The 27,184-nt window shown below is 34.2% G+C and overlaps 1 protein-coding gene across 4 annotated transcripts in view; it reads left to right on the top strand.

The window, feature by feature from the left end:
- Nucleotides 1-27,184, top strand: part of LOC117169279 (nuclear pore complex protein Nup85) — a 217,668-nt gene that overhangs the window by 124,728 nt on the left and 65,756 nt on the right. For all 4 annotated transcript variants that reach the window (XM_033355571.1, XM_033355572.1, XM_033355573.1 and 1 more), the window contains exons 2-6: nt 5,518-5,623; nt 6,106-6,450; nt 6,531-6,910; nt 21,655-21,968; nt 22,060-22,277. In XM_033355571.1, the coding sequence (XP_033211462.1) occupies nt 5,518-5,623; nt 6,106-6,450; nt 6,531-6,910; nt 21,655-21,968; nt 22,060-22,277 (1,363 nt within the window). The remainder of the gene's footprint in view (nt 1-5,517; nt 5,624-6,105; nt 6,451-6,530; nt 6,911-21,654; nt 21,969-22,059; nt 22,278-27,184) is intronic.

Genomic DNA, 27,184 nt, shown 5'->3' with positions numbered 1-27,184 from the left:
TTTAATATGGAAAAATCTGAGTTTCGAGTTTTGATCAAACACTACTATCTTCGCAAAAAAACGATATCCGAGACCAAGGCCAAGCTGGATAAGTATTACCCGAATTCTGCACCGTCGATTGGAACGATTCATAAGTGGTTTACTGAGTTTCGTTGTGGTCGTACGAGCACAGTTGATGCTGAACGATCTGGGCGCCCAAAAGAGGTCACTACACCAGAAAATGTCGAGAAAATCCATGATATGATGTTGAATGATCCCAAAGTGAAATTGAGAGAGGTATCTAATGCTGTAGGCATATCATTGGAACGTGTGGACAATATCGTGCATTCAGTTTTGGGCATGAAGAAGCTCTGCGCGCGATGGGTGCCGCGTTTGCTCACAGTGGACCAAAAACGAATTCGTGTGACAACTTCCCAGTAGAATTTGGCATTATTTTCGCGTAAGCCGACTGAATTTTTGCGCCGATTCATAACCATGGATGAAACCTGGATCCACTACTACACTCCTGAGTCAACGCAACAGGCAAGAGAGTGGGTTCCACCGGGCCAAAGTGCTCCGAAGCGTCCAAATACGCAACAATGGGTCGGAACGGTTATGCCCTCCGTATTTTGGGATGCACATGGCATAATATTCGTGGACTATCTTGAAAAAAGTAAAACCATAACCGTAGCATACTATTCATCATTATTGGACCGATTGAAAATCGAAATCGCCGAAAAACGACCGCATTTGAAGAAGAAAAAACCGTTTTATCATCACGACAATGCGCCTGTTCATTCATGCTTAGTTGCACAAGCAAAATTGCATGAAATCGGCTTCGAACTGGTTCCTCAGCCACCGTATTCACCAGACCTGGCCCCCAGCGACTATTACTTGTTCCATAACCTGAAGAGATGGCTCACCGGTAAGCGTTTTTACTCAAATGAGGAGCTCATGGCTGAAACTGAGGCGTTTTTTGGAGACCTTCGATCGAGTACTTTTCGGACGGTATCTAAAAGTTATAAAATCGTTGGACTCGCTGTATCGACCTAAAAGGAGAGTATGTTGAAAAATAAAACCGACTTTGGCCAAAAAAACGTCTCCCTGTTTCATTGTTCAGGGACTTATCAGACTGCCTAGTATATATATGTATATGTATATATATATATATATATATGTATCCTTAGGATGCACGTGGTTTCCGCGCAGTTACTGCTGAATACGTCTACAAACTAAATAAGCAGTCGCGGTTAATGTCCCAGGCATGGTCCTGAAAGGAAAACTCCCAATCCAAGGCTTAAGAAACCGTACCGATGGCTGCTTGGTACCAGGGAATGGTGTTGCAACCGTTTCCTCTGGAATGCCGGACGATCTTTCAGAGTATATAGACTTATCCACGCATGTGGAGTCCAGCAAGGTGGACAAAACCGTTTCCTAGCTGCTTGTGGAAACAACAATGATAGCACCATAGATGTAAGTGGGGTTCAAGAAATCGAATGCGCAGAGCTGCCGACAGTGGGTCGGACCAAAATGCTGACTACCCAGGAGTTGGGGGAGCCAAAAAAGACAGAGCCAATACAATGCAGATGCAAAATTTCAGTACTTTGGGGTGGGCGGACCTACTGAGGGACGAACTGCTAGCGTGCGAATGGTATCCGGAAAAGGGGTGGACACCATTACTGAATATTGTAATATCACACTTTCGTACAATATACAACTAATTTTTACTGATACTCTTTGAAGTATAAAAGTATATCAACATTATGCATAATTTAGAAAGGTGTGTTATAGAAATGAAATATTATTATAAAACTATCAATACTCATACTCAACAAATACCTTGAATTAGATTTAGATTTTATAATCATATTTGATTTTTATTACTTACATTTCTACCATGTGCATAATGTTAAAATATTGTGGTATTCCAAAAAGTATTATTAAACGTTTGGGTACATTGTACAAAACTGTGATATTAAAATACTGAATTATGTATAACTTATCTTTTCAATTACCTCCATGGAAAATAAATGTTAACCTACTGAAGTAAAATAATTAAAACTCTAGTTGATATTAAAATATTATACTAAAAAGTTAGTCGCCCCGAAGCAACGCTATATATATTTCGTATCTATATTACTAGGCGATTTCATTAGATGAGACATCACTGGTCGACTCTACCTCTACTTACACTTTTTAGAAGAAATGGATGTGGAAACGAACCATGTTTTTCCAAAAGGAATTTCTCCCAACTGGGCATGTTTTCAGTGGAGGAAAAGCGATGATTTAGAACAAAGAGAAACATTTGCATCCAGGTTTGTCTTCAATCCAAAGATCTGGCTCAATTGGAAGACGCGATTCCTAGGATATCTCTGAAGAGTACGATCTCTGGACTATCAATTGTGGTCTGTAGGATGCAGTGAGAACTTTGGCGGATGCAAACCATAAAATAAGACTAACGGCTGATCGTAAAATCAAAAGGTGCATGCATTAACTTAATATAAAAATAGGCTGCACTCTCATTCAGTGTGTGATTGACTACATAACATCTGGCAGGACGTTGAAAAGCATAAATATCTTCAAGTAGCTGTGCAATGGGCTCATGAGACCTGAGGAGAAATGCCCACCTATCACTACCGAAAAAGTCAAAAAATTATTAAGAGGTATGAAGAAATATTCCGCTTCAAGACAACATGGTATCAAAAGAGCTTCTTTTGGAAGAAGTTTCCTATAACCCACCAGGTTTGTTCCTCATTTTTACCCACTATTTAAAGTCGGAAGAGCCTATTCCGAATTGACTCTAAGAATTACAGGCCAATAACGTGTTTTAACACACTGTATAGGATCTGCACAGCTCTACTAAATAATAGGATTGTTCGGACAATTTGGCCTGTGTGACAAAAGACGTACGAAAAACGCGGCTCCAAGAAAGGCGTAGCAGAATGTCGGGAGAATCTTCTTGTCGATACTTGCATCTACAATAACGTAGCATCGTACTCACGCTACCTGTCCATGACCTGGTTAGACTACCGGAAAGCTTAAAGCTTGAAAACTTGAAGTTTCATCTACACATAGAGAGATGCATAGAGAGAATCTGATGCTCCTTAGGAAAACTAGATTTACTATTTCATCTGGAAACATTACGTGACAATTAACAGTGTAACCCGTCAGAGAGACGTCTTTTAGGGTGACACTATGAGCCCTCTCTCTTTTGCCTCACACTATTACCAGTATCTCTCGCACTTCGGTATTACTAAGGACTTTCCTGTGGAAAACCTGGGCAGAAGGACACTCATGTATTTTACATGGATGGTCTCAAGATATCTGCTACAATTGCAGTGCAACTGAATCTAGCTCTATGGGTTGTCGAGAACTATACTTCTGAGATTTGAATGGAGTTTTAGTTCAAAGAATGTGCCAAATGCCTTTGAAGCGAATGCTACCTACTGGAATTTTCAAAGACCCTGAGCTCGTCGACAGAAACGCTATACGATATCTCAGCGTTTGAGAGACATACCAGTGCTTTGGCATGTCAGAGTTCTTCAAGGAACATGCTTGCGGTCCCGGCACATTCTTTGAACTAAAACTCCATTCAAATCTCAGAAGATTGCGCAATGCTGATTCTGGAATGTCTTCACAACAGGATGCAAATGGACAAGATCTTCTTAGAATATCTTTAGAAGATCTTTTTTCAGAAAAATATAGATGAAAAATTTTTAGGAAATACGAAGAAGTCAGCAACGGACCATTCAAAGTTAGTGTTGGGCCAGCACTGGATATCGCTGCTGGCACAATATTATTGCAGTAGGAAATTCCCCATGGGCGGGAGTACTGCGTCAGTGCTAACTAGTACCGTACTGCTAAATTCTAACCATATGACAAAAAATTTATTTAAAAAATAAATATTAATTTAATTGGAGTATTTTGTCTGCAGATATTAATTGTCATGTTTAGAGTAAATTGTATCATTGATCCGTGAGGGCAACCGAGCTGGGCCCTCTGAGGGTGCCCCTATGAAATTTCCATATTGTCAGAGTTCGAATTTTAAACAATTGTCATCGAATTTTGTCCGAAATTCACTGTTTGTAAGTCTAAACTCATGAAACCTTAAAATAAGTGCAACTTTAGAGGTGGATTTTGCAAAAGTATTTAATCGAGATTGAGTTGGCTTGCTTCTTTTCAACTTGAAAATCATTTCAGTAAATCTCGTTTTCCGTATTATAAATTTAGTGTATATAGATTTAAAAAAATTTTAAATAGCAAAAATGGTTGAAAACGATAACGATGCCGTTGTGGATAATTGGAGTCAACTCATGCGTAAAAGTGCACTAGTAAAAATCTGAGATTCGATTCTCAAACATTTCAAGACAAACGTGATATTCTGATCGCTGTGTCTCTAGAAGCACCGAAAGTTTTACACTATATGCAACACTATATATTCGCATTAGAATCATAGCTGTACATAGTAATTGATTTTCAGTAGGATTTACTAAATAAGGTCCGTTTAACAAACTTTCTTTATTGAAATGAATAAAATAAAGATTTATGTCAGATTTAATTCTATTTATCTAGTAAACAATTATTTATAGATATAGAAATGATCTGATCTAGTAACCACAACTGTACTCGAGGAATAGTTTCTAGTGCGATAATACTTTTAAATATCTTCCAACATACTTCACGAAAGTTATTTCTTTTTTAAAAATTCATCAGTCACTATATTCACATGATGCAATCAGGGTCTTCAAGCTGAAGCGTGTTTCACCAGGCCAAAGTTTTGGGTAGATAGCTCAAAGCCCTGTCACTGAGTGGCCACATCCACCACACGCACAAAACTGACACAGGTTGTAAATCACTAAAAATAATTATTAAATATATTTCTAATGGTGTCGAGTGCAGTCAGAGCATTTTTTAAACACACAACGTCCATTTTGTTAACCGAATATTCTTGAAAAATGGAGAGAAACATATTTTTTAAGGGCACTGACATTATCATACCCATTCATCCCCTCATAAATTAAACAAGGCTGTCGATTTCTCCAGTAAATTCAATAATTTTAATTTCATCACGATTATGAATAAAAGAGCCAATAAAAATATTAAATAAATACATTTATTGGTGGTGTGGTCATAAAAAATAAGGATGTGCATTTTATAAAATTCGCAATATTAGTTCTCTAAAAAGTAAATATTATATTTTAACAAAAAAAAAAATATATTGGTCGTAAAGGTTCGTCTTCGACATCTTTTCGGCCTTCTTCGAAAGAAGAAAATCGCTGAGCACACCAAACCCTTCTAACCTTTTACGCCTCTGCCAGAAAAACAACACGAGCTATATAGTCAAAACTGTGAACATATGATCGTGACGAGTGTACCAACACAACAAAACAAAAAATTTAAAACTTGAATGTACATAGCCCACGAAAATTGAAAAATCACCTTACTTTTTGAACACACCTCGTATTCGTTATATGCTGTTTTTAAGATTAGATTCTTTTTATATTTAAATCTGGTGTATATTGCTGATTAAATTTTTAGGACATACCGGATGATGTATGCAGGCGAACAGGATGTGCCGCAGCATGGGCCGGTCCTAATAAAGTTGGCATTTATGCTTACAAACACGTTGATGTAAATTCTCAGGGTAAGCACGTTATTATTTAAAACAAACATGCCCAGATAGGGGAAATTCCCGCCGGTAACACATTTTTTGCTTCCATCTTTATTTCATGTAGAGAGCGGGTGTAGCCGTAGAGGCGTGTGGCCATCTCTCATCCTTGACGTCACGATGCCCTGTAGATACGAAATATCTGTCGGGGTGCTTGGGGGCGAATAATTTATCAATACAAAATTTTAATAATGACTAAAATTTTAATTATCTTATTTTAGTACGTTTACGTTTATGCCCCCAAGCACCCTGACATATATTTCGTATCGCTGGGGCTACGTGATTACAATAGAGGAGAAATAGTACCACCCCTCTGCGACTACTCCCGCTCTACAGAAGAAATAATGGTAGAAGCGAAAAATGCGTTCCAGCGGAAATTTCTCGCATCTGGGCATGCCTGATCTAAAATATAGTAAGCTTGTATGAACTACATTACTTTATACAAGTTTCTGTTACAGATACTCTGAGCAACGTTGGACCTTATGATGCAAAAGTTCACTTTTTATCGCCGGAAGTTATATTATTTACTCCCGTTTTACGAAAATTAGTAAACGAAAGTAATGGTGTTTTCTTGTCAGTTCAAAAACTTAAGTTCTTTACTTCTGGTGATAGCAGACCAGAATTGCTGAAGCATAGTAAGAGATATCGTTCTATTTTGAGAGCATGTATTGAAAGTCTTCAGGATCTCAGAGAAAAGTTGATACCTACGGAAAAATCAATGTACGAGAATTTTCTTACAATATTTTACAACATCGAATGCGTGTGGCATTTAGCAGAAATATTGTACGTGGATGTTATACCAGGTATAATTTTTTTATATACATTTTAAGCTTAAGCGTTTAAATATTTTATTCTAATTTTTTTACCTTATACTAATTTTCAGGAGATGTAGTTCTTCCTCATTTATTAGAATGGATTCGATTTCATTTTCCATCCCGCGAGCTTATGGCAATAAAAATTTTAGCAGAAAAATCAATCGGCGCTGATCTCGAGAATATCAATTATTGGGAAGTCGTGATGGGGTGCGCGTTGCATGGAAAACTAGATGTTGTCAGAGCTCTTTTAGCATTGAATAGTAAGGCAGAACGTTCTGCATTTATTGCAGCTGAGAATGCGCTCAGATACATGCCAGTTTACGACATTTATGGAGGTTATTCCGTAAGCGAGTTCACTCTACGATGGAAACATTGGCAGCTAGATCTGTCTTCGAACATCGAAAGGAAAACTTTTTCCATTGAACCTAATTTAGAAGCTCTTATGAAGGTAATAGACTCTTTTCTTAATTATAATATTTTAAAACTTATCAATCATACCCCGTAGCTTTTTATAAAGAACTACGTGAAGACAGTTATAAGTAGTTGCTGCGGAGAACACTTATTGTAGACTTTTATTATCATATTTTCCTAAGTAGATTAAATATTTTGCGCGCGTGTTATACAGAAAAGTAATTATTAGCCAGATAATTGTTTTATTGTGAGTAACCAGGGCTGTTAGAATATTTATTGAAACCCCAGACCCCAGTGTAGTCCCCATAATATCAGACGTAATTGTACTGTGAAGTTTTTCAGAATGATTGAAGATAGATTTAAAGAACATATAAATAATATTTAACACATGTTTAATTATTAAAAATAATTAATTGAAACCAATTTTCTAGTGAATCAGTGTGTTTTTTGCCCATGGGCCTCAATAGTTTTAAAAATGGTGTAAAACTTGGTAAACTATAAAGTTTTCATTTACGACAGTTTTTTGTTATTAAACACCATTCTAATAGTAAAGCAGATCCATTTTAGAACCAAATGATTGTTGACGACAACAAACTGATACGCTGGAGTATTCATTGAATTCAATTGTTTATAACAATTTTAAGTATAATATTTATGTTCTTTAAATCTATCTTCATTAAATCTGACCAACAGCGAGTTCGAGTCATTCGTTCAGAGATAAAAAAAATCGTATTCTTGAAATGGCCAATTTTGAGCCAAGGCCCTTGCTTGGAAATTGGTCTGAATATTTTCTCCGCCGACGACTGTGTAATATCATGAAATTTACATGAAATTAAAGACCATCATGTTATATGATCCCTACCTACCAGTCCCCTGCAACGACTTCGATAGTATTGTTATTGCAAGGGGCTCGTACCATACGCTTAAGTAAATGAGTATGGTTATCCGGAACGTGAAGCGCAGGTGACGCTAGGAGTTTTACAAGCCTGTATTTACATTTTTTAATAATAAATTGGAGTACAATTAGGCATTTATTTGTTTAGAAAGAGTATCTTTAATTGAACTTCTCCGGATAAAAAGGGGATACGCGTGGATTCAGCCTGAGAAGTATTGTCCTGAAAGTAAATTTTAAAAATCGTACGCATTTTAATTTTAAGAATTGATTCTTGCAGAGAATTTTAAGACGCATCTTTTTTTTATTTTACAAAAATTTTTAAGTTTGATAGTTTTTGAATAAATTGGTAAAAAATAAATTTTTCAAAAACAAATAATTTCAATCTTTTTTCACTTAAACTCGTCCTAACTTAGCCAATTTTGGAATTTTTTTGATTCTGTTGACAGTAAATAACGTGTTAAAGTCTTCTTGAAATATTCGGGAAAGAAAAACGTGAATATTTTTATAAAGAAGAAAGTTGTTACATTTTCTTCAAGACTTTGCAGAAATCATGAATTTTAACCATCAAGCAATTCGTTTATCAAGCGAATTTCAAGCAACGGAACACTTCCAGTGACAAAGTTGTTGATTAAGGTTCAAAGAAGTTTTCTGAAAAGGTTTAGATCCATCGCATTAACGGTTGAAAAATTATGAATGTTTTAAATTACAAGCAGAAGTCTTGACGCTGCCTTCATGCCTATCTCTTTTTTCTACCTCGATTCATTTTGAGATTCTTTCTTAAATTAGTAGGGAAATAAACCTGTCTCAAAAATAATACTTTTGCAGGTATTCTAAGAAATAATCCATGCATATATTCATATTATTCATATTATATCTTATATTCTGTAATGTAAGACATTCATAATTTTTTAACCATTAATGCGATTGATCTGAAATTTTTCAGAAAACTTCCTTGAACCTTAATAAACAACTTTGTCACTGCAAGTTTTTCGTTGCTTGAAATTCGCTCGATAAACGAAGCGCTTGAAGATTGAAATTCATGATTTTTGCAAAACCTCACAAAAAAATTAACAATTTTTTTGTTTATTAAAACATTTACGTTTTTCTTCATCAGCTAGTTTCAAAAGACTTGAAAATGTAATTTAGTATTAATTACATTTGACAAATTCTGAAAATTGACTGAGTTAGTGCGAGTTAAAGTGAAAAAATATAGACATTTTTTGTTTTAGAAAAATCTCGTTTTTATCAATTACTTGAAAAACAGTTAAACCTACAAATATTTACTAAAGGAAAAAAGATGTGCTTTAAAATTCTCTACGAGTAGCAGTTCTTGAAATTAACATTCGAACGATTCTAAAAATTGACTTTCTGGACAATGATTCTCAGGCTGAATCCACGCGCATCCCCTTTTGATCCGGAGGGGTTCAATTGTTTTAATTTCGTTATTAATATGTATTTGCATAAATTGCATTGATAATTATTTAAATATAGAGTTTTTTAAATAAATTCAATATTTGACTTGTGAAATAATTCGTGTGATAATTTAAGGGCTGTGTCAATAAGATTTTTAACTATGGAAATTTTATTTTGTATTAGATGGTCAGAGAAAAAATTTAAGTATCTATCAGAATAAGTATCTTTACGATACAAATCTGTAATGATATTACCTGAATCAGTCTTTATAACTTTAACATTTAAAAAAGGAGTGGAGTTATTACTTTCAATCACATGTGTGAATTTAACTCTAGGGTGATAAGCATTAAATTGGTTTATAACATAAAGTAGTTTATCTTTCGGTAAAATAATAAACGTGTCATCAACATATCGATAACATATGAGTAAAGGAAAATCTCAATTTTTTATGACATTGGATTCTAAATCTTGCATAACTAAATCGGCTAATACTGGAGAAATAGGAAGTGGTCGAAGTGGACAATTCGGTTCATGAACTTTAAGTAAACCATAAATTCGACGTATGTTAATATCATGAACTGATATATCTGTACGTAAATTATCTTTATGCAAATAACCGTTAATTCGCCAAGAATTTAAACATTTTTAAAGTTTCACTTTTTAATTCTTCCTTTGGATTTTTATTTAGTTTTTCATATGTTGTATTATCATTTAATAATTCTTGCATTTTTTATTATATGATTCCTTATTAATAACAACTGTAATATTTCTTTTGTCAGCACGAATAATTAATAATTGTTTATTATTCGGGGTTTTTAAATATTCTGGGCAAAGAATCTATCAACTTGAGTAATTTTATTATTCTGTAGAAAATTGGTGTGATGTGTTAATCATTCTATGTCTTATCAAACCACGATTGTCTGTATTCTTAATTAATCGTATATACTCGATATAATATGGAACTTTTATATATACGACTCTATTCTAATGAGGAAAAACTATAGTTTTCGACATGTGGAAGAATGTGAATAATGGATTCTTTCAACACCTAAATCTTATGGTCTGAAGTATGTCATTTTTAACATATCACTCATTGTTTTATTTATTAATTGATTGCATTAAAAAAAATCGTCAAGACTGATTGTACATACTGGGAAATTCCCCTGCAAACTGTTAAGAAAGCTCCACTCTCACAAGGTTGCCTTCGACATATTGGGCTGTAAGCATCCTATGCCTAAAAGAAAAATGAGCTTCCTCAATTTGTATTGATAATAAAAAAATTATAACCTAATGAATTATACCCCGCCGAGATTGTTTTCGCGTTGGCGTCGCGGTTCACAGTGGGATAAAATAAGAAAACGTGGGAAAAAATTATTATCTGGTAAAGGTTATTGTTTTAAATAAATTAAATTAACAAACACTCTACATTATGGATTTTTCATTTTCAAACTACATTTTTACGTTTAAATTACTTGCTTTTATTAACAAAATGATGTTCGATCATGAAAATTGTTAATCCGATATCTTTGATTAATTTGATAAACAAACGCCCATCGTAGACGTGTAAAGGCAGAGAGAAATAATATTTTCTCTCAATAATGTTAAAATTGGTTTTTTAGTCATGTTTAATGATACAAATGTGTAATCCGATATTTTAAAATAATTTTATGAACAAATTATATAAATAAATGCCTAGTGTGGTCTTTTGAAGGCAAAAAGAAATCGTATTTACTTTTAATTTTCTTTAAATGAAGTCCTCCGTGATGTTCAGTAATAAAATTTGCCATCCCATATTTTAAAATAATTTTCTGACAACTTCTACAAACAAATGCATAGTTCTGACGTTTAAAAGCAAAAATGAGCCTTTTCCCTTAATTTTTTGACTTTATGTCACCAATGATGTTTATTCCTGAAATTGTGTTATCCGTTATTTTTTCTCAATTTTGTAAACTAGTTCTATGAACAAATTCCCAGTGTCAATGTGTAGAGGCAGAAAAAAATCTCTTCTGCGTGATTTGCCTTAAGTTATGTGGACAGTATTGTTTCACAATGTTAACCCTCAGTCAGTCCCATACTACATTTCTGGAGGCCTGTGGAAAATATTTGTCATGAGAGTTGACGGTCGCCGTGTGGCGGCGCTAGCTATGCAGTTAGGCTAGTATTCAAATAATGCACAGTGAAAATGTTTTAAAAAATGTTTGTTAAATAAAAATAATGTTTTGATAGTTCTGGGTAAAATATAATAATCGTTAGGATTTTTAAAAATCTTTTCCATTACAAATAATGTTCGAAGATCTTAAAATTCACTGCTTGTAGGCGTAAATCCCAGTGCATTCCTACTAAGCACAACAAATTATTATTCATGCGCACTTAAATTAGACATATAATTCTTTATGTAATTTTTAATATCTGAAAAAAATACTCTAAATTTTATATTATTTTATATTATATTATCTAATATGTGTGTGTGTTTCTGTGATTTTTTTATTTAATAATTTTAATTCATTTCGAATTTTCAAATATTTTAATAAACTTATTATGTGTTTTAATTAACGCAATTTGTTTCCTTCTTTATTATTTATTTATTATTATATTATTTATTATTATTATTTAATTGTATTATTCTTATTTATTAATATTATCATACGTTATTTCAAGTTGAAAAAATGAACCTTGTTTATGAACTATTTAGAGTTTGATGTTTTTCTTTTTCTCTTTAAGTGAAACTTGCATTTTTCATTCAATTCTAATGCTGAAGCCCTTATATTTTATTTTTGAAAAGATTCTCTGCCAATCTCATTGGTACGTTTTTATTTTTAAAAAAATATTTGTGAAAACCTATTGATTACAAAAATAACGATATTATAATCCCTAAATAAAAGTTTTTAAAAATAAAAACGTACCAATAAGATTTGCAGAGAAAATTTTCCATTTTATAAATCATTTTTAACTTTTATTTTTTAGCTTAAAATAACTTTAGTGCATATTTAATTTAAAAACAAGTATTATCATTCTGCAAAATAAAAAAAAAATTGTCCTAAAATCTTCCAGAAAAAACTTTAAATTTTTCTAAAAATCTAGAGAATATTGGTTGTTTCTTTAAAAACCTTTCCAAATTCATAAAGAGCTTCTTTTTACAAAATTGTAAAATTCTACATTTTTCTCAAAATTTGTATAATTTCCAAATTAACCATTATTTTGAATCTTTCTAAGATAACTAAACGTTCTAAACGTCTTTCAAGATTTTTGTTAAAAATTTTCAAAGACTTCCAGATTCTTTATCGAAAATTTTTTTGAAATACTTTGAAATCTTTTAGAACATTATCCTGAAGTTAATTTTTTTAAATAAAAAATCATTTTAACATTTTTCTGCGAATCTAAACAAAATTTTTTTCATTCTCTTGAAACCTTTCATAATTTGAATTCAGCTTCCTTTTTCAAAATCTTTAAAAATCTACATTAAAAAAAAAAGTTTTCAAGTTTAAAATTATTTTGAATTGTTTGAATACTTTTACATATTTATTAAGCATAACAGAATTTTGCTGTTGTAATTTTGTAATTCTGAATCAATTTTCTTTTAGAATCCCTGTTTAAAAATAAAGAAATCATTTGAAATTTGACCATAAAACTTGAGACCATTTTACTTCTACAAATCAAAAAAAAAAAAAAATTCGAAAAGTTGATAATTTTTTTCTGTAGATTCGATTAGGATAATTATAATCAATAATTGAAAATCGAAATGCCCTTACAGCTGAGAAAACATCAGTGTAATATGGATAAAATAGCAATTTGCGAATTATTTTGAAAACTTAGTTCCTATGATGCGACTTCTTTTCTACAATAAGACCCTAAGTTCATGTTTAATTTAAAATCAAGTATAATGCAAATTTTGTTTACATCTTAAATCTTAAGCTCAATATTATGAAAAGAGTTATGCCGAAATGGAAATTTTTAAACATGAAAATTTGAAAATATATTAAGATATCATTTTTTTATAATCTAAATTACAAAGACGTTGTTTTGGAATTATATTAAATAATGCCCATTATTCATAGTTAATATGAACAAAAATAATATTTTTAAAAAGATCAAAACTTTAAAAACAAGATGATATACCCATACACTTTATATGTAACAACGTTGCCACCACACTTCAGTTTACTATCATTCCTTTAAATAGCTTTTTCCATTCTTTAAAAATATTTTGATCATTTGGTGCTTTGTAAAATTGAATTTTATAAGCTTTAGGGAATATTTGATCTAAGAGCAGTTTTTCAGTTTCTTCTACTTAGAAAATGAAAAATGTCGCAAACATCACTCAAAAAACTCAACGATTATTTAACACTATCAGTAAACTACTTTTACTTTGTTATTAAATGCAATGTTATTATTTTACAAAAGATCTTTGATTTTGCCATGCATTTGCAACGATCATAGGCCAACTGCTAACCTGGCGCCGCCATACGGCCACCGTCAACAAATAGTACATTTTCAACTCAGAGTTCCATGGGGCTGCCGTCAGTTACCCCACTGAAGTCAAATTAACCCAAAAGGTTTTTAAAAATGTCATTTCTGTATAGGCTAGGGCGGGGGGGGGGGGGAGACTATGGTCCATGCTGAACCCATGATCAGACTCAGTTCGGTTAGTGACGCAGAAAGTGCGAGTTTAAAAGTTTGATTTGTGCGTGAGTAAATTCTTTATTTAAATTTTTTTGTATCTAATAATCAAATAAAAGTAGGTTTTGTGTGACAAGCCAGAAAAATGTGCTTTACATGGCAGTATGGATAAATGAAGGTCAGACAATCGGCGGCGCCACTAACGAAAAAGAAAATATCATATAATGACATTATAATGACTATTCGTATTTGTGAAAACAGGGCGCGCTAGCTTGCCGTCAACTCAGCGCACCCTCTAAAAAAATCATGAAATTAAAAAAATGACTAGGTCAGATTTTTTTGCTATTCTCTGCTTTACAATGCGCTATGAATCGCTTTTGTAAAATCAACTCTTATTTGAAAAGAGTTGCCCCCTGTAATAAAAAAAAGTATTAAAAAATGACTAGGCTATTTTATTTTTCTATTTATCTGCCTTCCAATGTGATATGAAACACTTTTTTAAAATAAATTTTTATTTTTAAAAGCTGCAAAAACGTATTTAAAAAAAAGAAACTACCTAGATGGAAAATACTTTAAAAATATTAGCACAGTATTTTCAAAGCATAACTGAGGAGCAAAATTATTCTTCACCCCTAATCGCTACAAAAACAACCCCTGTATTTGTATCCGAATACAAACCTGCAGACTGATGCCAAAAATCGTATACATTAACTGTTAGGAGTTTTGTGCTCTTTCTTTATTTTCCAATGACATATGAATCGCTTTTGTAAAATTAAACCTTATATAAAAAAGCAACACCTTGTAATGAAAACACGTATTGAAAAAAAGTAGTTATCTACATAGATGGAACTTACTCATAAAATAGAAAAATGTTACTTTTAAGCATAATTATTTCTCACCCCTAATCTTTACAAAAAGAACCCCCATAATGTATAAGCTAAAATTGCAACATCTGTTACAAAATTATTTTCCAGTCTATGTGTGTATATTCGAAAAATATAATTTACCTTTTTCGATGCATCTTTTAATGCCTTTAAGGCCATGTGATAAGTGTAACAGCTGATCAAGTCAGCCCTAAGATCAATATTTTTTTACCCATATTGAAAAATAAAAGTTTAAATAACGCGGAAATTTTTTCGGGAAATATTAATAAATATTAAAGGATCGTTTGTGGCCTTGCAAAGAGTTTGCGGAAGAAAAAAGTTTATGCAAATAATGATTATCGACGGACACATTTAGGTTTCACAGCAGAAGTTTGACTTTTAACTTTCCCTGACTATAATCATGCAATCTGTTTTACACACAGACCCCTAGAAGTTCGAAGTTGTCTACTCGCTGCGCTAGTGCGGCTTTGACATAGCTGATACCAGACTGATACGTATGTCAGACCAAATATGTTTATTTGCATTTCAAGTGCAAAAATTAGTTTTTGCATTATTGGTGCATAATGTTCCTGAGCGATTTTTGTTGTTTTGTCCCACTTTGATAAATATAAACCTCATAATTAGCCCATTGACAACATTGCAAATTGCTGGCAGGGTTTGACGACAACACGGTCGGTATTTCTCCAAAATAGAAATTAAAAAAAAAACTTTTTCACTATTCTAATTATTTAGGACCAGAGACAAATTCTTGCATACCTTATGTTTATCGTACCAAATTTTTTACACGATATCTCATTCCGTGTGCACGTAAGTTGGGAAAGAAAACTTCCACTGGTGTTTTCTTAAAAGAAAATTTTTTCTCAAAATTTCTACCGGAACAAAGCAGATACATGGACTTTATTACCTCCTCTTTCATTTCCCAAACTTTCAGAGCGATACCTCATTTCGTTTAGACGTAAGTTAGGAAAGAAAAATCGAAAACCAGGTTTGGTCACGTGACCCTCTCGTCACATGGCCTTAAACAACTTCCAACACAAAAATTTTAAACGAGAAAAATCCATTTTCATATAACTGCTGGGCATCTACATTTACGTTCTGTACATAATTTTCACATAATATTAAGTCGCCAATTTATTATCTTCTTCAAATACAGAGTCGTGGGGTTTCTGCTAATAAATATTCAAGATTCGAACTTGTGAAAATTCGATTTTATTAAGTTAGTTCGGTTTTTTGATTTTTTCAGTGGGTTAACATGGTAAGGAATTACGTTTCAACAGCCCCAGGAAACCACCCCTAACGTGAAATATGAATTAGTTTGATAAGAAGGTCTTTGAGAATCTTTTCGACTCTGCTACTATCAAAACTTCTCAAAATTTCGAACATATCCAGGTATATCAGTTACCTGGGTTTTCGACAGACCCCATGCTCTGAGGTATGAAATTCTAGCATCCCCCAAAAAAATACCCTTGTCGCAAAATTGGTCTGAATTTGATTGGTAGTGGAATATGTACATTTTTGGACACCTACATAAATGAAACCCATATACTCGACCTTATTTGGATAGATCGGTGACATGATTTTTTTATCGACTCAGTGTTGTAAGGAATCAAGGTTTAGTATCCCCATGAAACTACCCTTATCGCAAAATTCATCTGAACTTGATAAGTGGTACACTGTGTACATTTCTGAACAACTGCATTAGGGAAACCCATACAAGTTCAACATTATCCAGGTAGATCGTTCATTTGATTTTTTTATCGACTCAATGCTGTAACTGATCAAGTTTTATTAACCCGAAAAAACTGCCCTTATCGTGAAGTTAATCGTAATTTTATTGGTATTATATGACAATTTTGTACAGAACAAGACGCATTTTTTTCGAATGTGATTTGGGCAAATGTTTCTCATAGATAAAAGATCAAAGATAAAACACAGATAAAAGCCAAAATGTATTTTAAAACACACATGTAGAACCCCAGCATCCCTATTCACAAAAGTGATTTTTAGGATTTTAAAATGATTTCAACTTATCTTTAAAAATAGTTTTAATAACTATAAGAGAAAATTAACACACCTAGGCTGAAAAATAAATTTGATGAGAAATAATTATGATTAAAAATACCATGTTACTATTTTAGGAGTAAGTTCCATCTATGTAGATATCGACTTTGTTCAATGCGCGTTTTCATTACAGGGTCTTTCTTTTTTATAGAAAGGTTAATTTTACAAAAGCGATTTATATGGTATTATAAATCAAAGAAAGAACACAAAAATTACGAGCACAAAAATCCCAAAAGTGAATGTATACAATTTTTGGCATCAGTTATAATTTTGCTCCTTAATTATGTTTTAAAAATACCGTGATAATATTTTGTAAGTATTTTCCACTTAGATAGTTTCCTTTTTTTAAATATAGATTTGCAGCACAGGGGGTTGCTTTTTAAAATAAGGATTGCTTTTACAAAAGTGTTTATATCACATTGGAAAGCAAAAAATAGAAAAAAAATCTAGCCTAGTCATTTTTTTAATACTTTTTTTCATTACGGGGGGTAATTTTTTAAAATAAGGTTTGATTTTACAAAAGCTATTCATAGCTCATTCTAAAGCCGCTGAGTTTTCTGGCCTGATTAATTAACTAAAGGATATGTTTCCAAACTGTAAATAAAGAAATAACTACAAATAAAAAACTAAGAATCGAAATATATTTTTAAAGAATGTACATTGAAAAAATATTTATATATGAAATAATTATGCTTTTCGGAACCGGGAATTATGCCACCTATATGATCTAAAAGTGTGACTCTCGAGCTTTTAAAATCACCACATATAAACAGTTTTATCTTCATTTAACTTAGAATTACAATTTCACAATTTTTGTTTTACAATTTTGGTATCAGAAATGTTTCTTAGAGCACAAAAGAACATTCCATTACAAAAAAATTTACTTTATTTTAACGATTTATCGCTCAATACAAAACTGAAAGCACGGGCCGGTTCTTTTGACCCCCATAGAGTAACAGTGCCTATGAAAATGCGTGGAGTAAATAAGGATTCATTTGATCATAAATTAATTTTATGAACGCTAGGCTAGCATACGCCGTCACTACCTTTTGTATTGCAATTTTTGAAATTATTATTTTATTTTGTTTGAATAAACATTTCCATAACGCTTTATAATTTTATTGTGTATTATTATATTTTTAAATTTTTTTGAAAATTTTTTTGAAGTAGAAGGAAGTACAGTTTATGATAAGAGTCGTGCAATAATTTCAGAAATTTTTGATATCAGAATCTGTGAATCGCAAGTTCAGCGTTGAACAAGAAATCTTATGTGAAATAATTATCAATAGTTTCATTCTAGTTACTCTCTGGCATGAAATTTATGAGTTTATTATTAAATTTATTCATGTACTTATGTTGCATTTTTAAAACTAATAATATTTAATTTAATGTAATATTTTTTCTTAAATAAAGATATTTGTAATAATTAAAAGAACCCGCATAGGCAAACCTGGATTAAAAAGCTATCATATTAGCGCACGCAAATAGTTATCTAAAACAATATCAAATATTATTATAGTTGCTTTTAAGAATGCTACTTTTCTAGGATATCATCCTAAATTTATCCTAAAAAAATATTCTTAAAAGCGGCTATAGTAATATTGTAATATTATTTTTAACATTTCCCACCAGGAGATCGTGCAGATCACCAGGTGAATAAAAAATGTCGGCTCGATATCTAGGTATTATTTGCTTAAATTTCATAGGTAAGTTTCTCACCAACGAAATTCAGTGAACGTGGAACGAATAATTTCAGTAAGCCAGTGACAGCTTCATAAGGGCGGCTAGTTTCGCTAAAATTTGGTGAGCGTAGCACAAATGTTGTTGGAGAGCCCAGTCCTAGCCAATTCGTTGAAAGAAAGATCTTTTAAATTGAATATTTTGCAACTGTCTATTTTCAAAAATCAAGAATTTTCAATTGTAATTTTTGAAAATGGTAGAATTCTAAATTCCAATGCAGAAAAGAACAGGGGAAAGAAGTGAAGATAGAATATTAAAAAATAAAATGTATTTCATTTTTTTTTAATTTATGTACTGCAGTTAAGTAACATTAGGGAATTAAATTGAAAAACTGAAGGCTTCGCTAAATTAAAGCTTACAATCTCCTGCTTAAAATGAGATCAAGAAATAATGAAATATTTGTTTGTTCTCGAATTATAATTCAAAATGCGTAAGCGTGTTCAAGACAAAAATTGGTAGGTACATTGGTTTCGTCTTGGGTACGCTTATCGAGCTTAAATCGAGACAAAATTTGTGATTGACCTGGTGATCGGTATGATCTCCTGGTTTTAATATTTAAAACAGTACAACAATATACATAATTATAGTCTCTTTTAAGAATATTCATTTTTTTATGACTTTAGGATGTCCTAAAAAATTAGTTTTCTTAAAAGCGACTATAATAATATCCTTATATTATTTTAAATAGGTATTCGTGCGAGCCAATATGATAGGTCTTTAATCAACGTTTGCGTATGTGGTTTCTTCAACTCATTATAAGTATATTTATTTGCGAAAAAATTAAATTACAGTTAATATGCATAATTTTGAAATGATAATATACGTATATAAATAAATTAAATAATATTTTCACAGAGGCTGATATGAAACATCATAAAATTGTTGCACAAGGCTCTAGTCAAAATCTAATCTTAAAAAATGTAAACAGAAGTTATTGTGTGTATGATAGTCCACTGTCTATTAAACAAGCAAACGACTTTACCGTAAAGTAAAGTTCGACCGTAATCATTCGTGGGCCTCGTTCGACTCAATTTAAGTGAAAGTGAATAAGCATTCTGACGTTTTTTAAAAACTTTCTAACTTAATTCATTGCTAATATAGCCACGAAGAAAGTGATGGGTTTTTTTATACAATTTTTGTATTAAACTGAAGATTTTGGCCGGTACTGTACACATCTCAAAACATCACAATTATTAATATATATATATAATTATAATAGAGTTATTTCAAAAATAAATACTCATTTATTATATAAATTATATCCAATATTTAACTACACAACCTTCCTTGAAGTAAATAATAAATTTATGTTACTTAAATAAATAAAACAAATCAATATTTTCATTGAAATATTAATAGCATATTACGATATAAGGCCATAAAGGTGGATTTCTTAGCGTGCTGGATATGGGGCATGGGCTGCGCCTCGGCTCCATATCCCGCAAGCCTGAGCATCCACCATTTCTGGCCGTGAGTCGTACACTATTTTTCTTCGTCCTAAACCGAAAGTACGTTTAATAAATTAATATTATTGAACATAATAGTGCTGCTAGATGCTATCTTGTACGCGACTACATAAAAGCTACTGCTTTAACTTTTGCGGCCCGCGGCAGCGCACCCTGTAGGCCACTTTACGTAGCACGACGCGCAGATTTTAATCTCTGCTATTAAATGATTTATCATATGGCGTACATAGAGATTTGATTCCCGCCCGACTTCTGTTAAACTGAGGCGAAGCCGAGGTTTTCCTGGCTGGGGGGGGGGGGATCAAAAACACAGACTAATGAAGTAGAAATAAACGCACGAAATAAGTAAATAAACACACAGAGAGCACTACAAACTGCAACGAAATACGAAGTGATGTTCGATATTTGCAGGTTATAGAATGAGTGCGAACGCGAGTCTACCTAGCGAGTCTACCTACCTTACTCATACCTACCTGGCGAGCCATGAAAACATAGCACACAATCAGAAGCGCGCATTAATCGAGCAAGCCACAAAAACTGTCCTTCCCTACTTAAAAACGATCCGGAAAACATGTACTTTCGGGCATAGGATGGCGAAAAATAATTTTACTTTATATTTTTTTTACATTTGAAACTAATTCCAGACAAAATATGTTTACTTAATTTTTAAAATTGAATTCAGATTCTCATTTCACCTGATTACCAACATTTAAAAAAATTTATAATTTAAATAGAGAATTGACATGCAGGTTCCTCCCAAGTCCGAAGATCTAGCTGACATGGATCCCTCCCTTCGTGAGGATATCTCTGAGGAGTTTAACCTCTAAACCATCAATTGTTCAGTTTATGGCGCTGCGAGAGCTTAGGTTTATTCAAATCGAAGACCAAAACCGAGATAAGTCAATGACAAAAATACGCTTACATCAACTGAACAAGAAGATTGGTTGGGTAAGATGAAATGCGTGCAGTGTTCAGTGTGTGATTAACTATGTAGCATCCGGTAGACCGTTCACGGAAAGGGTTTGAAATTTCGCCATAGAACTGAGAATCTCCAATCACACACTAATTATCGTGAGCGTAAGGTCACTCTGATGTTTTATATAGATGACCTAAAGGTCTATTCTTCTAGTGAAACAAAACTTCAGAGTGTTTTAAATATCGAACGCTTTGAGGGAGAAAGAGTTAATTGTCCAAAACCATTAGTACCAAATTTTCTGAAACTACAGTTTTCGGACAGCAGTCTCCGTTGCACATTCATGGCTTGACATCGTTCTCCAAGACTTCAAGAAATTAACTATATTCGTGATCGAATTCTCGGCTCCGGATGACTACAACATCACTGACAAAGAGAAGGAAACGGAGGAGAGGGATAAATATCTCAAAGGGGAGCTGCAGCAACTGTACCCAAAATATTGTGTTAAAAAAATTGTCCTTTTGATCGGTCATCCTTGGATCTCTTCGTGTCCTCAAGACAAACTAGGATATCGCCGGCCTGTCGTTTTAATTGCATCTTGCCATAACAAAATAGATAAAACTCATACCTGTTTACAAAAAAATCGTTGCTGACATAGCGGATTGTAGTTTTTCGACTGGGGTAATTCTTTCAGTTCTCGTTTTTATCTGATACTGAAAACATGACCCCCGTCGTAAAAAATCCATTTTTTGCGCTTGACTTACAATATATTATTATACATTTTCTTTAAAGCTAGTGGTTGGCAGTGAACTATGGGAATTTTCTAAATATACGGACGCATGGTACGAGTTATTAGCTGCAAAACTGTTTTATTCGGCACCATGCTGTAAACAAGCAGAACTGGCACGTTATGCGAATGATATTGCTGTAAAGTGGCAAGCCAGTAGACATTTGGATAACGTGATTCTGGCTTTAATGGAAAGCGACTTGCATCAAGTTATTAAAGGAATTCAGTACATGAACGATAATGGTTGGTTTGCTGCACACCTAACGGATTTATTATTTTGCTGTGGACGTTTGAAAATCATCGACAAAAATCAAAAGACGTAAGTCCCTTCCGAGAATTTAAAACTTGTAAATCGGATCTTCATTAGAGCATAGTGTTTAGTTGATACATAATATGAATGTAATTTTCAGTGTCACCACTCAACTTCACGAATCTCTGATCTTGGAATATGGTAGCGTATTAATGGGACATTGTTCCTTGTGGCAATGTGGTGCCAGTTACCTTGAACACTGTGTTCTAGAAGGACTGCGTCGTTTAAAGACACTGCTACAATCCATTCCTCTCAGTACTGAAGCAAAAATAAACAAAATTATTGACCTAGCTCGATATCACAAAATGCACAAAGTTGGTAAGTATACTAGCAGTAGAAATTGTGCTTCCACGTAGCAAAGACAGGCTAATCTTAAAGAAGGACTAACTGCGAAAAATTAAGTAACATAAATTTTTAAACCTATAGAAATAATAAATTTCCCGGCTATTGGGCCATACTTATGTATTTTCAAAAATGGAGACCGAGATAGCATGTGACATATTTCTCACATTTTCTCATCTATTTTTTTTTTAATTTTCTATTCTCAAATTACACTCTGCATGCTTCAGGGAAGTGAATGGAAATAATTTAAACTAAGTTAAATTAAAGTTTGAAATCTTTAACATGAGCGCAAGTACATTATAAAAGATTGACTGGTTCTTAAATTAACGTCAGGTTTTTAAATCTTCAAAACGAGCGCATGAACATAATAAAATATTGACTGGTTCTCGAATTAAAATCAGCCCTTCCCCCAACTGGAATGTATTTCAGCTAGAAAAACTTTTGAGCAGAGAGTTCAAAGCCGTATCGCTGAGGCGCTATAATCGCCACACACAAAGAAACTTTGTGTCATCGATGTGTCCAGCTAGCCCGCACATAACCTCATTATTTTAAAAAACTGTTACAAATGTGATAAACTACTAAAAATAATTGGTACCGTAGTTACCGTAGCGTAATATTGCGAATTTTATATAATGCATGTTCTTATTTATCGTGCCCGCACCGCCAATAAATATATCTATTTTATATTTTTATTCACTACTTTATTGATAATCGTGTTGAAATTAAAATTAACAAATTTACTGGTGAAATTGGCAGCCTTTTTTTAAATGTGTGAGAGGTATGAACGGTTATGATAACGTCGGATGGTTTTAAAAAAAGGTTTCTCAATCTTTAAAGAAAATTTGGGTAAATTAACATTCAGTTTTTACAAAATTGACGTGTGTTTAAAAGAATGCCTTTAATTGTCTGCACATCATGAAAAATGTATTTAATACTTATTTTTTTGTAATTTATAACTTGTGTGGCAATTTTGTCTGTGTGTGGCGAATGCATAGCGTCAGCTACAGGACTTTGATCTATATACCGATATATCTATCGAAGATATTTTAAGTAAGGGCCAATTGTCGCAAAATTTAATAAGCTTTCTAACAGTTTCATAAAATATTTGTAACGTAATTTTTCTCAGTGTTAATCCGATTTTCGTACGTGGACGCACAATTTCGACCGGTAATTATAAATAAACTTTTATTTTTCAGCTTGCTGGCCTTAAAAATTGACTTACTTGCACTACCTTTTTTACAGAATTTTTTACAACTACCTCTTAAAAACTAACATCCATCCACACCTAATATCTAAGTTCGCTCACTCTTAGAGCCTTCCTCGATTCGCCTGGCCTCGCACGCATGTGACTAATTTCTCGCTTTTCCTCGCATTGCCAAAATCTGCCTCCGAGTCTAATACCTACTACTTATCTACTAATTACAATATGTACAATTTTCTTACACCTACTTCCTATTCTATTTACAATCGTTCCTTCTCTATTCCTCTTCCCACTTCTTTTCTTTTTCTCCGTCTTAACCAACACCCCCTTCACCCATGCTACTGCCTTTTTGTCCCTACTTTCATGCAAAAATACCTCTATGGTTATCCCACTTCTTTCCACCTCTTCACACTCCTCCAACCAGTGCTCCACTTTTGCATCCCCTTTTCCGCACAATTCACACATCCTCTTCTCTCCCTTCACTCCCTTATTCACGCCTCCCATTCTACATTCTCTCTCTCTCTATGCCATTCTTCTTAACTATCCCTTATATCTTCTTTCGTTCCTCGTACATTTTTCTTACTTCATCCATCTGCAATCCATTCGTTCTAAAATACCTTTCCCTTCCCACCTTCATCTTCCGACCCTTACATCTGTTCTCCTTCTCCCACTAACATACTCTAACCTGCTTACTTCCCTCCTCTTCCAAAAATTTCGCCTCATATTTGAGCGCTCGTCTCCCCGTTATAATCCCTAAACTCGTTCTTCCTGTCTCCCTCTTGACGAAATAGTTAGGTGTATTCCTTGCCAACCCCAGTTGCCACTTTACATACCTCTCCTATACCATATTTACCTATCCACTTACCTTCCACCCCACACCTCCAACCCATAAAATAAGACACTCATCACTAGCTAATCGAACAATTTTATTCTCCCTTTAAAATCATCTGCGAACAACCTCTTTCTCAACCTCCACACCGACCTCATCATCACATGTGCCCTTCTCATCCTCTCTCTTATATGACCATACACTCCCCATTCCTCCGAAACAGGAAGCCCAGGTACACAAACTGTTTCACCTTCTGTACCGCTTTTCCCTTCCACTTCCCTCCCTTATCTGTCCCACCTCCTTTCCTGAACACCATAACTTTCGACTTGTCCGCATTTAACTCTAACCTATTTTCGTCCAAGTATTTTCGTAACTTTTTCATCATCTCCTCTAAAGCCTCTTCGCTCTTTGCTATTAGCACTATGTCATCTGCATATGCTAGTGACCATGCCCTGACTCCTCCTACCACTCCGGCCGCTAGCTTGCTTTCTATATCCGAGATTAAAATTGCAGAAATCGTTGGGCTAAGCGGACACCCTTGCCTCTACCCCTTATCCATCCAGAAACCCCTCCGAGATTTCCTCCCTGCCTCTCACCCTATCTTTCGTATCTTCATATACCTCCCTTACCCTCTCGATTAGGCCCCTCTCCACTTCTATCTCTTCCATTTTCAGCCACAACCTCCCCCTATCCAACTGAAGGAAACGCGGCTTTCACACACACACACATACATACATATATATATACAAAACGCGTACACGTTCGCACTCTTTTTACATAATTTTTTATCGACCACGTTCTGCAAGACATAAATATTGTCTATGGTACTTCTTCCTTCCCTAAAACCCGCCTGCGTCTCCGACAGTAATCATTTCCCCTCGACATCTTTCCGCAGCCTATCCGCCAAAACCATAAATTGTACTTTGTACGCCTCATTTATTAGCGTAATCCCTATATAATTTATCTGCCTCTCCCTATCCCCTTTTTTACAAAGTGGTATGATCAACCCGTCCCTCCACCCGCTTTGGAATCCTTCTCCCTCCCTACACTTTTCATCACCCCCTTCATTCTCTCCCTTACTTCTTGTGTACCAAACAGCCACGTTTCGTTCTCTACCCCATCCAGCCTTGCTCCCTGAGACCTTTTTAACTTCTTTATCTGCTTCTCTATCTCCTCGTCATTCAGCTCCTCTCCATCTACTGCCCTTGTTCTTCTAATCCCGTCGTTTCTCTTCCTTGTATCTGATCCTTGAAATGAATCTTTAAGAAATTTTTTCCATTCATCACTCCCTATATTTTCACTTATACCCACCCTGCGTTTCCTAAACCTATTAATTATCTTCTACATGTCCCCTTCTGTCTTAACACTCCTCAACTGCTCTTCCAGATCTTTCTCTTTTTCCAGCTCTTTCTTCTTATAAATCAGCCTAAACTCGTTCCCTACATATACTTTCTCTCCCACCACGGCCTTACCATTCCTTTTTGCTTGTTTCTAAATACCTCTTTCAGATCCTCCCGTATCTTTTCCACCGACTCCCCCTCAAAGTTGATCTTTCCCAACTGCTCCTGATACTTCTATATCGCCTTTCTTGTCCATGTGATTCTCTCCCTTAACAACCCTTCTTCCCCAACATGTCTTTCGTTACCCTTCCCGTTTATTCAGAAACTTAATGGCTGATGATCTCATTTCAACCTTTCTTCCACTGCGAATTTATCTGACTCCTACCCTTGCATATTCATGATCATATAGTCTATCACCGATCCCCCATCTTACCTTCCCTGTAAAGGCCCCCTTTCCCCTCCCAATTCAAACATTAAAGTCCCTCCTCCCCAGTGCCACTATACCCTCCTCTCTTTCTTTCCTAGTAAGTCTTCCACCCCATCCTTGCTGTACACAGTCACAAGCTTACACGTTACCCTTTAATCTTTACTGCCCTTATTTGCACGCCCTCCCGGATATAACTCTCCATGAACTTCTTCCTCTAATTCATCCCTAAGCCCTGTTATAATTCCCCCACTAGCCCTTCCTCTCTTTACTCTGACCGCCGCCTGGAGTCTCCACCTATACCCACTTGGCAACGTAAGCTCCACTCTATCCCATTCACTTCTATCTACCCACGACTCTACCAGTCCCACCACAAAAAATTCCTGGATATATCTCTCAGAAATCCTTATCTTTCTTTTTACCCCTGCTACGTTCTAGTACAGCACCTTTACCATTTCTTTTCCCAGCTTTACCCCCACTCCCTACACTCCCTTCTCTCCTATCGCTCCTAGCACTGTCTTTCAGCATTTTCTGCACTCTTTTCCTTCCTCGTGAAATCTTGATCGGTAAAAACCCTGCCTGGCCGTTAACCCACTCTATACTCTGTAGCAGTGCTTCCACTCCCTCCCGTTCTTCCCTGCTCTTCAGCTTCAATCCTCTTATCACAATATTATTTACCCTGTCTGCATTTCTTTTCTCTCCATTCTCAACTCTGTTGCCCTTATCCTTTCCCAATCCGCTCTCTCCTCCTTTTTATTCCTACACTCTCCTACCTTCTTTTCTATCATATTCTCTAACATCTCCCAAATACCTTTCTTCTTGCCCTCCCTTAAGTCTTTTTCCGACCTTTCTTTCCACACTCTATTTACTTCTTCCATTTGCTTCATTTTATCTTCTTTTTCCTTCCTTACCGAAACCACCTCCCTCTCTAATTCTTCTAGTTTCTCCCTCAGCTCTTTTACCTCCTTTCCCCATTTCTCACCTCTTACCCTCAGATTCTCTCTCATATTTTCCATCTGCTCCATAGCCCCCTTTACGTCTTCCCTCAACCTTCTGATCTCCCTTATCAATACCGCGATAGCCTTCTCC

This window comes from Belonocnema kinseyi, chromosome 3 (assembly GCF_010883055.1).
Source record: "Belonocnema kinseyi isolate 2016_QV_RU_SX_M_011 chromosome 3, B_treatae_v1, whole genome shotgun sequence".
Lineage (NCBI taxonomy): Eukaryota > Metazoa > Arthropoda > Insecta > Hymenoptera > Cynipidae > Belonocnema > Belonocnema kinseyi.
This window is presented reverse-complemented; position numbering and strand designations above follow the sequence as displayed.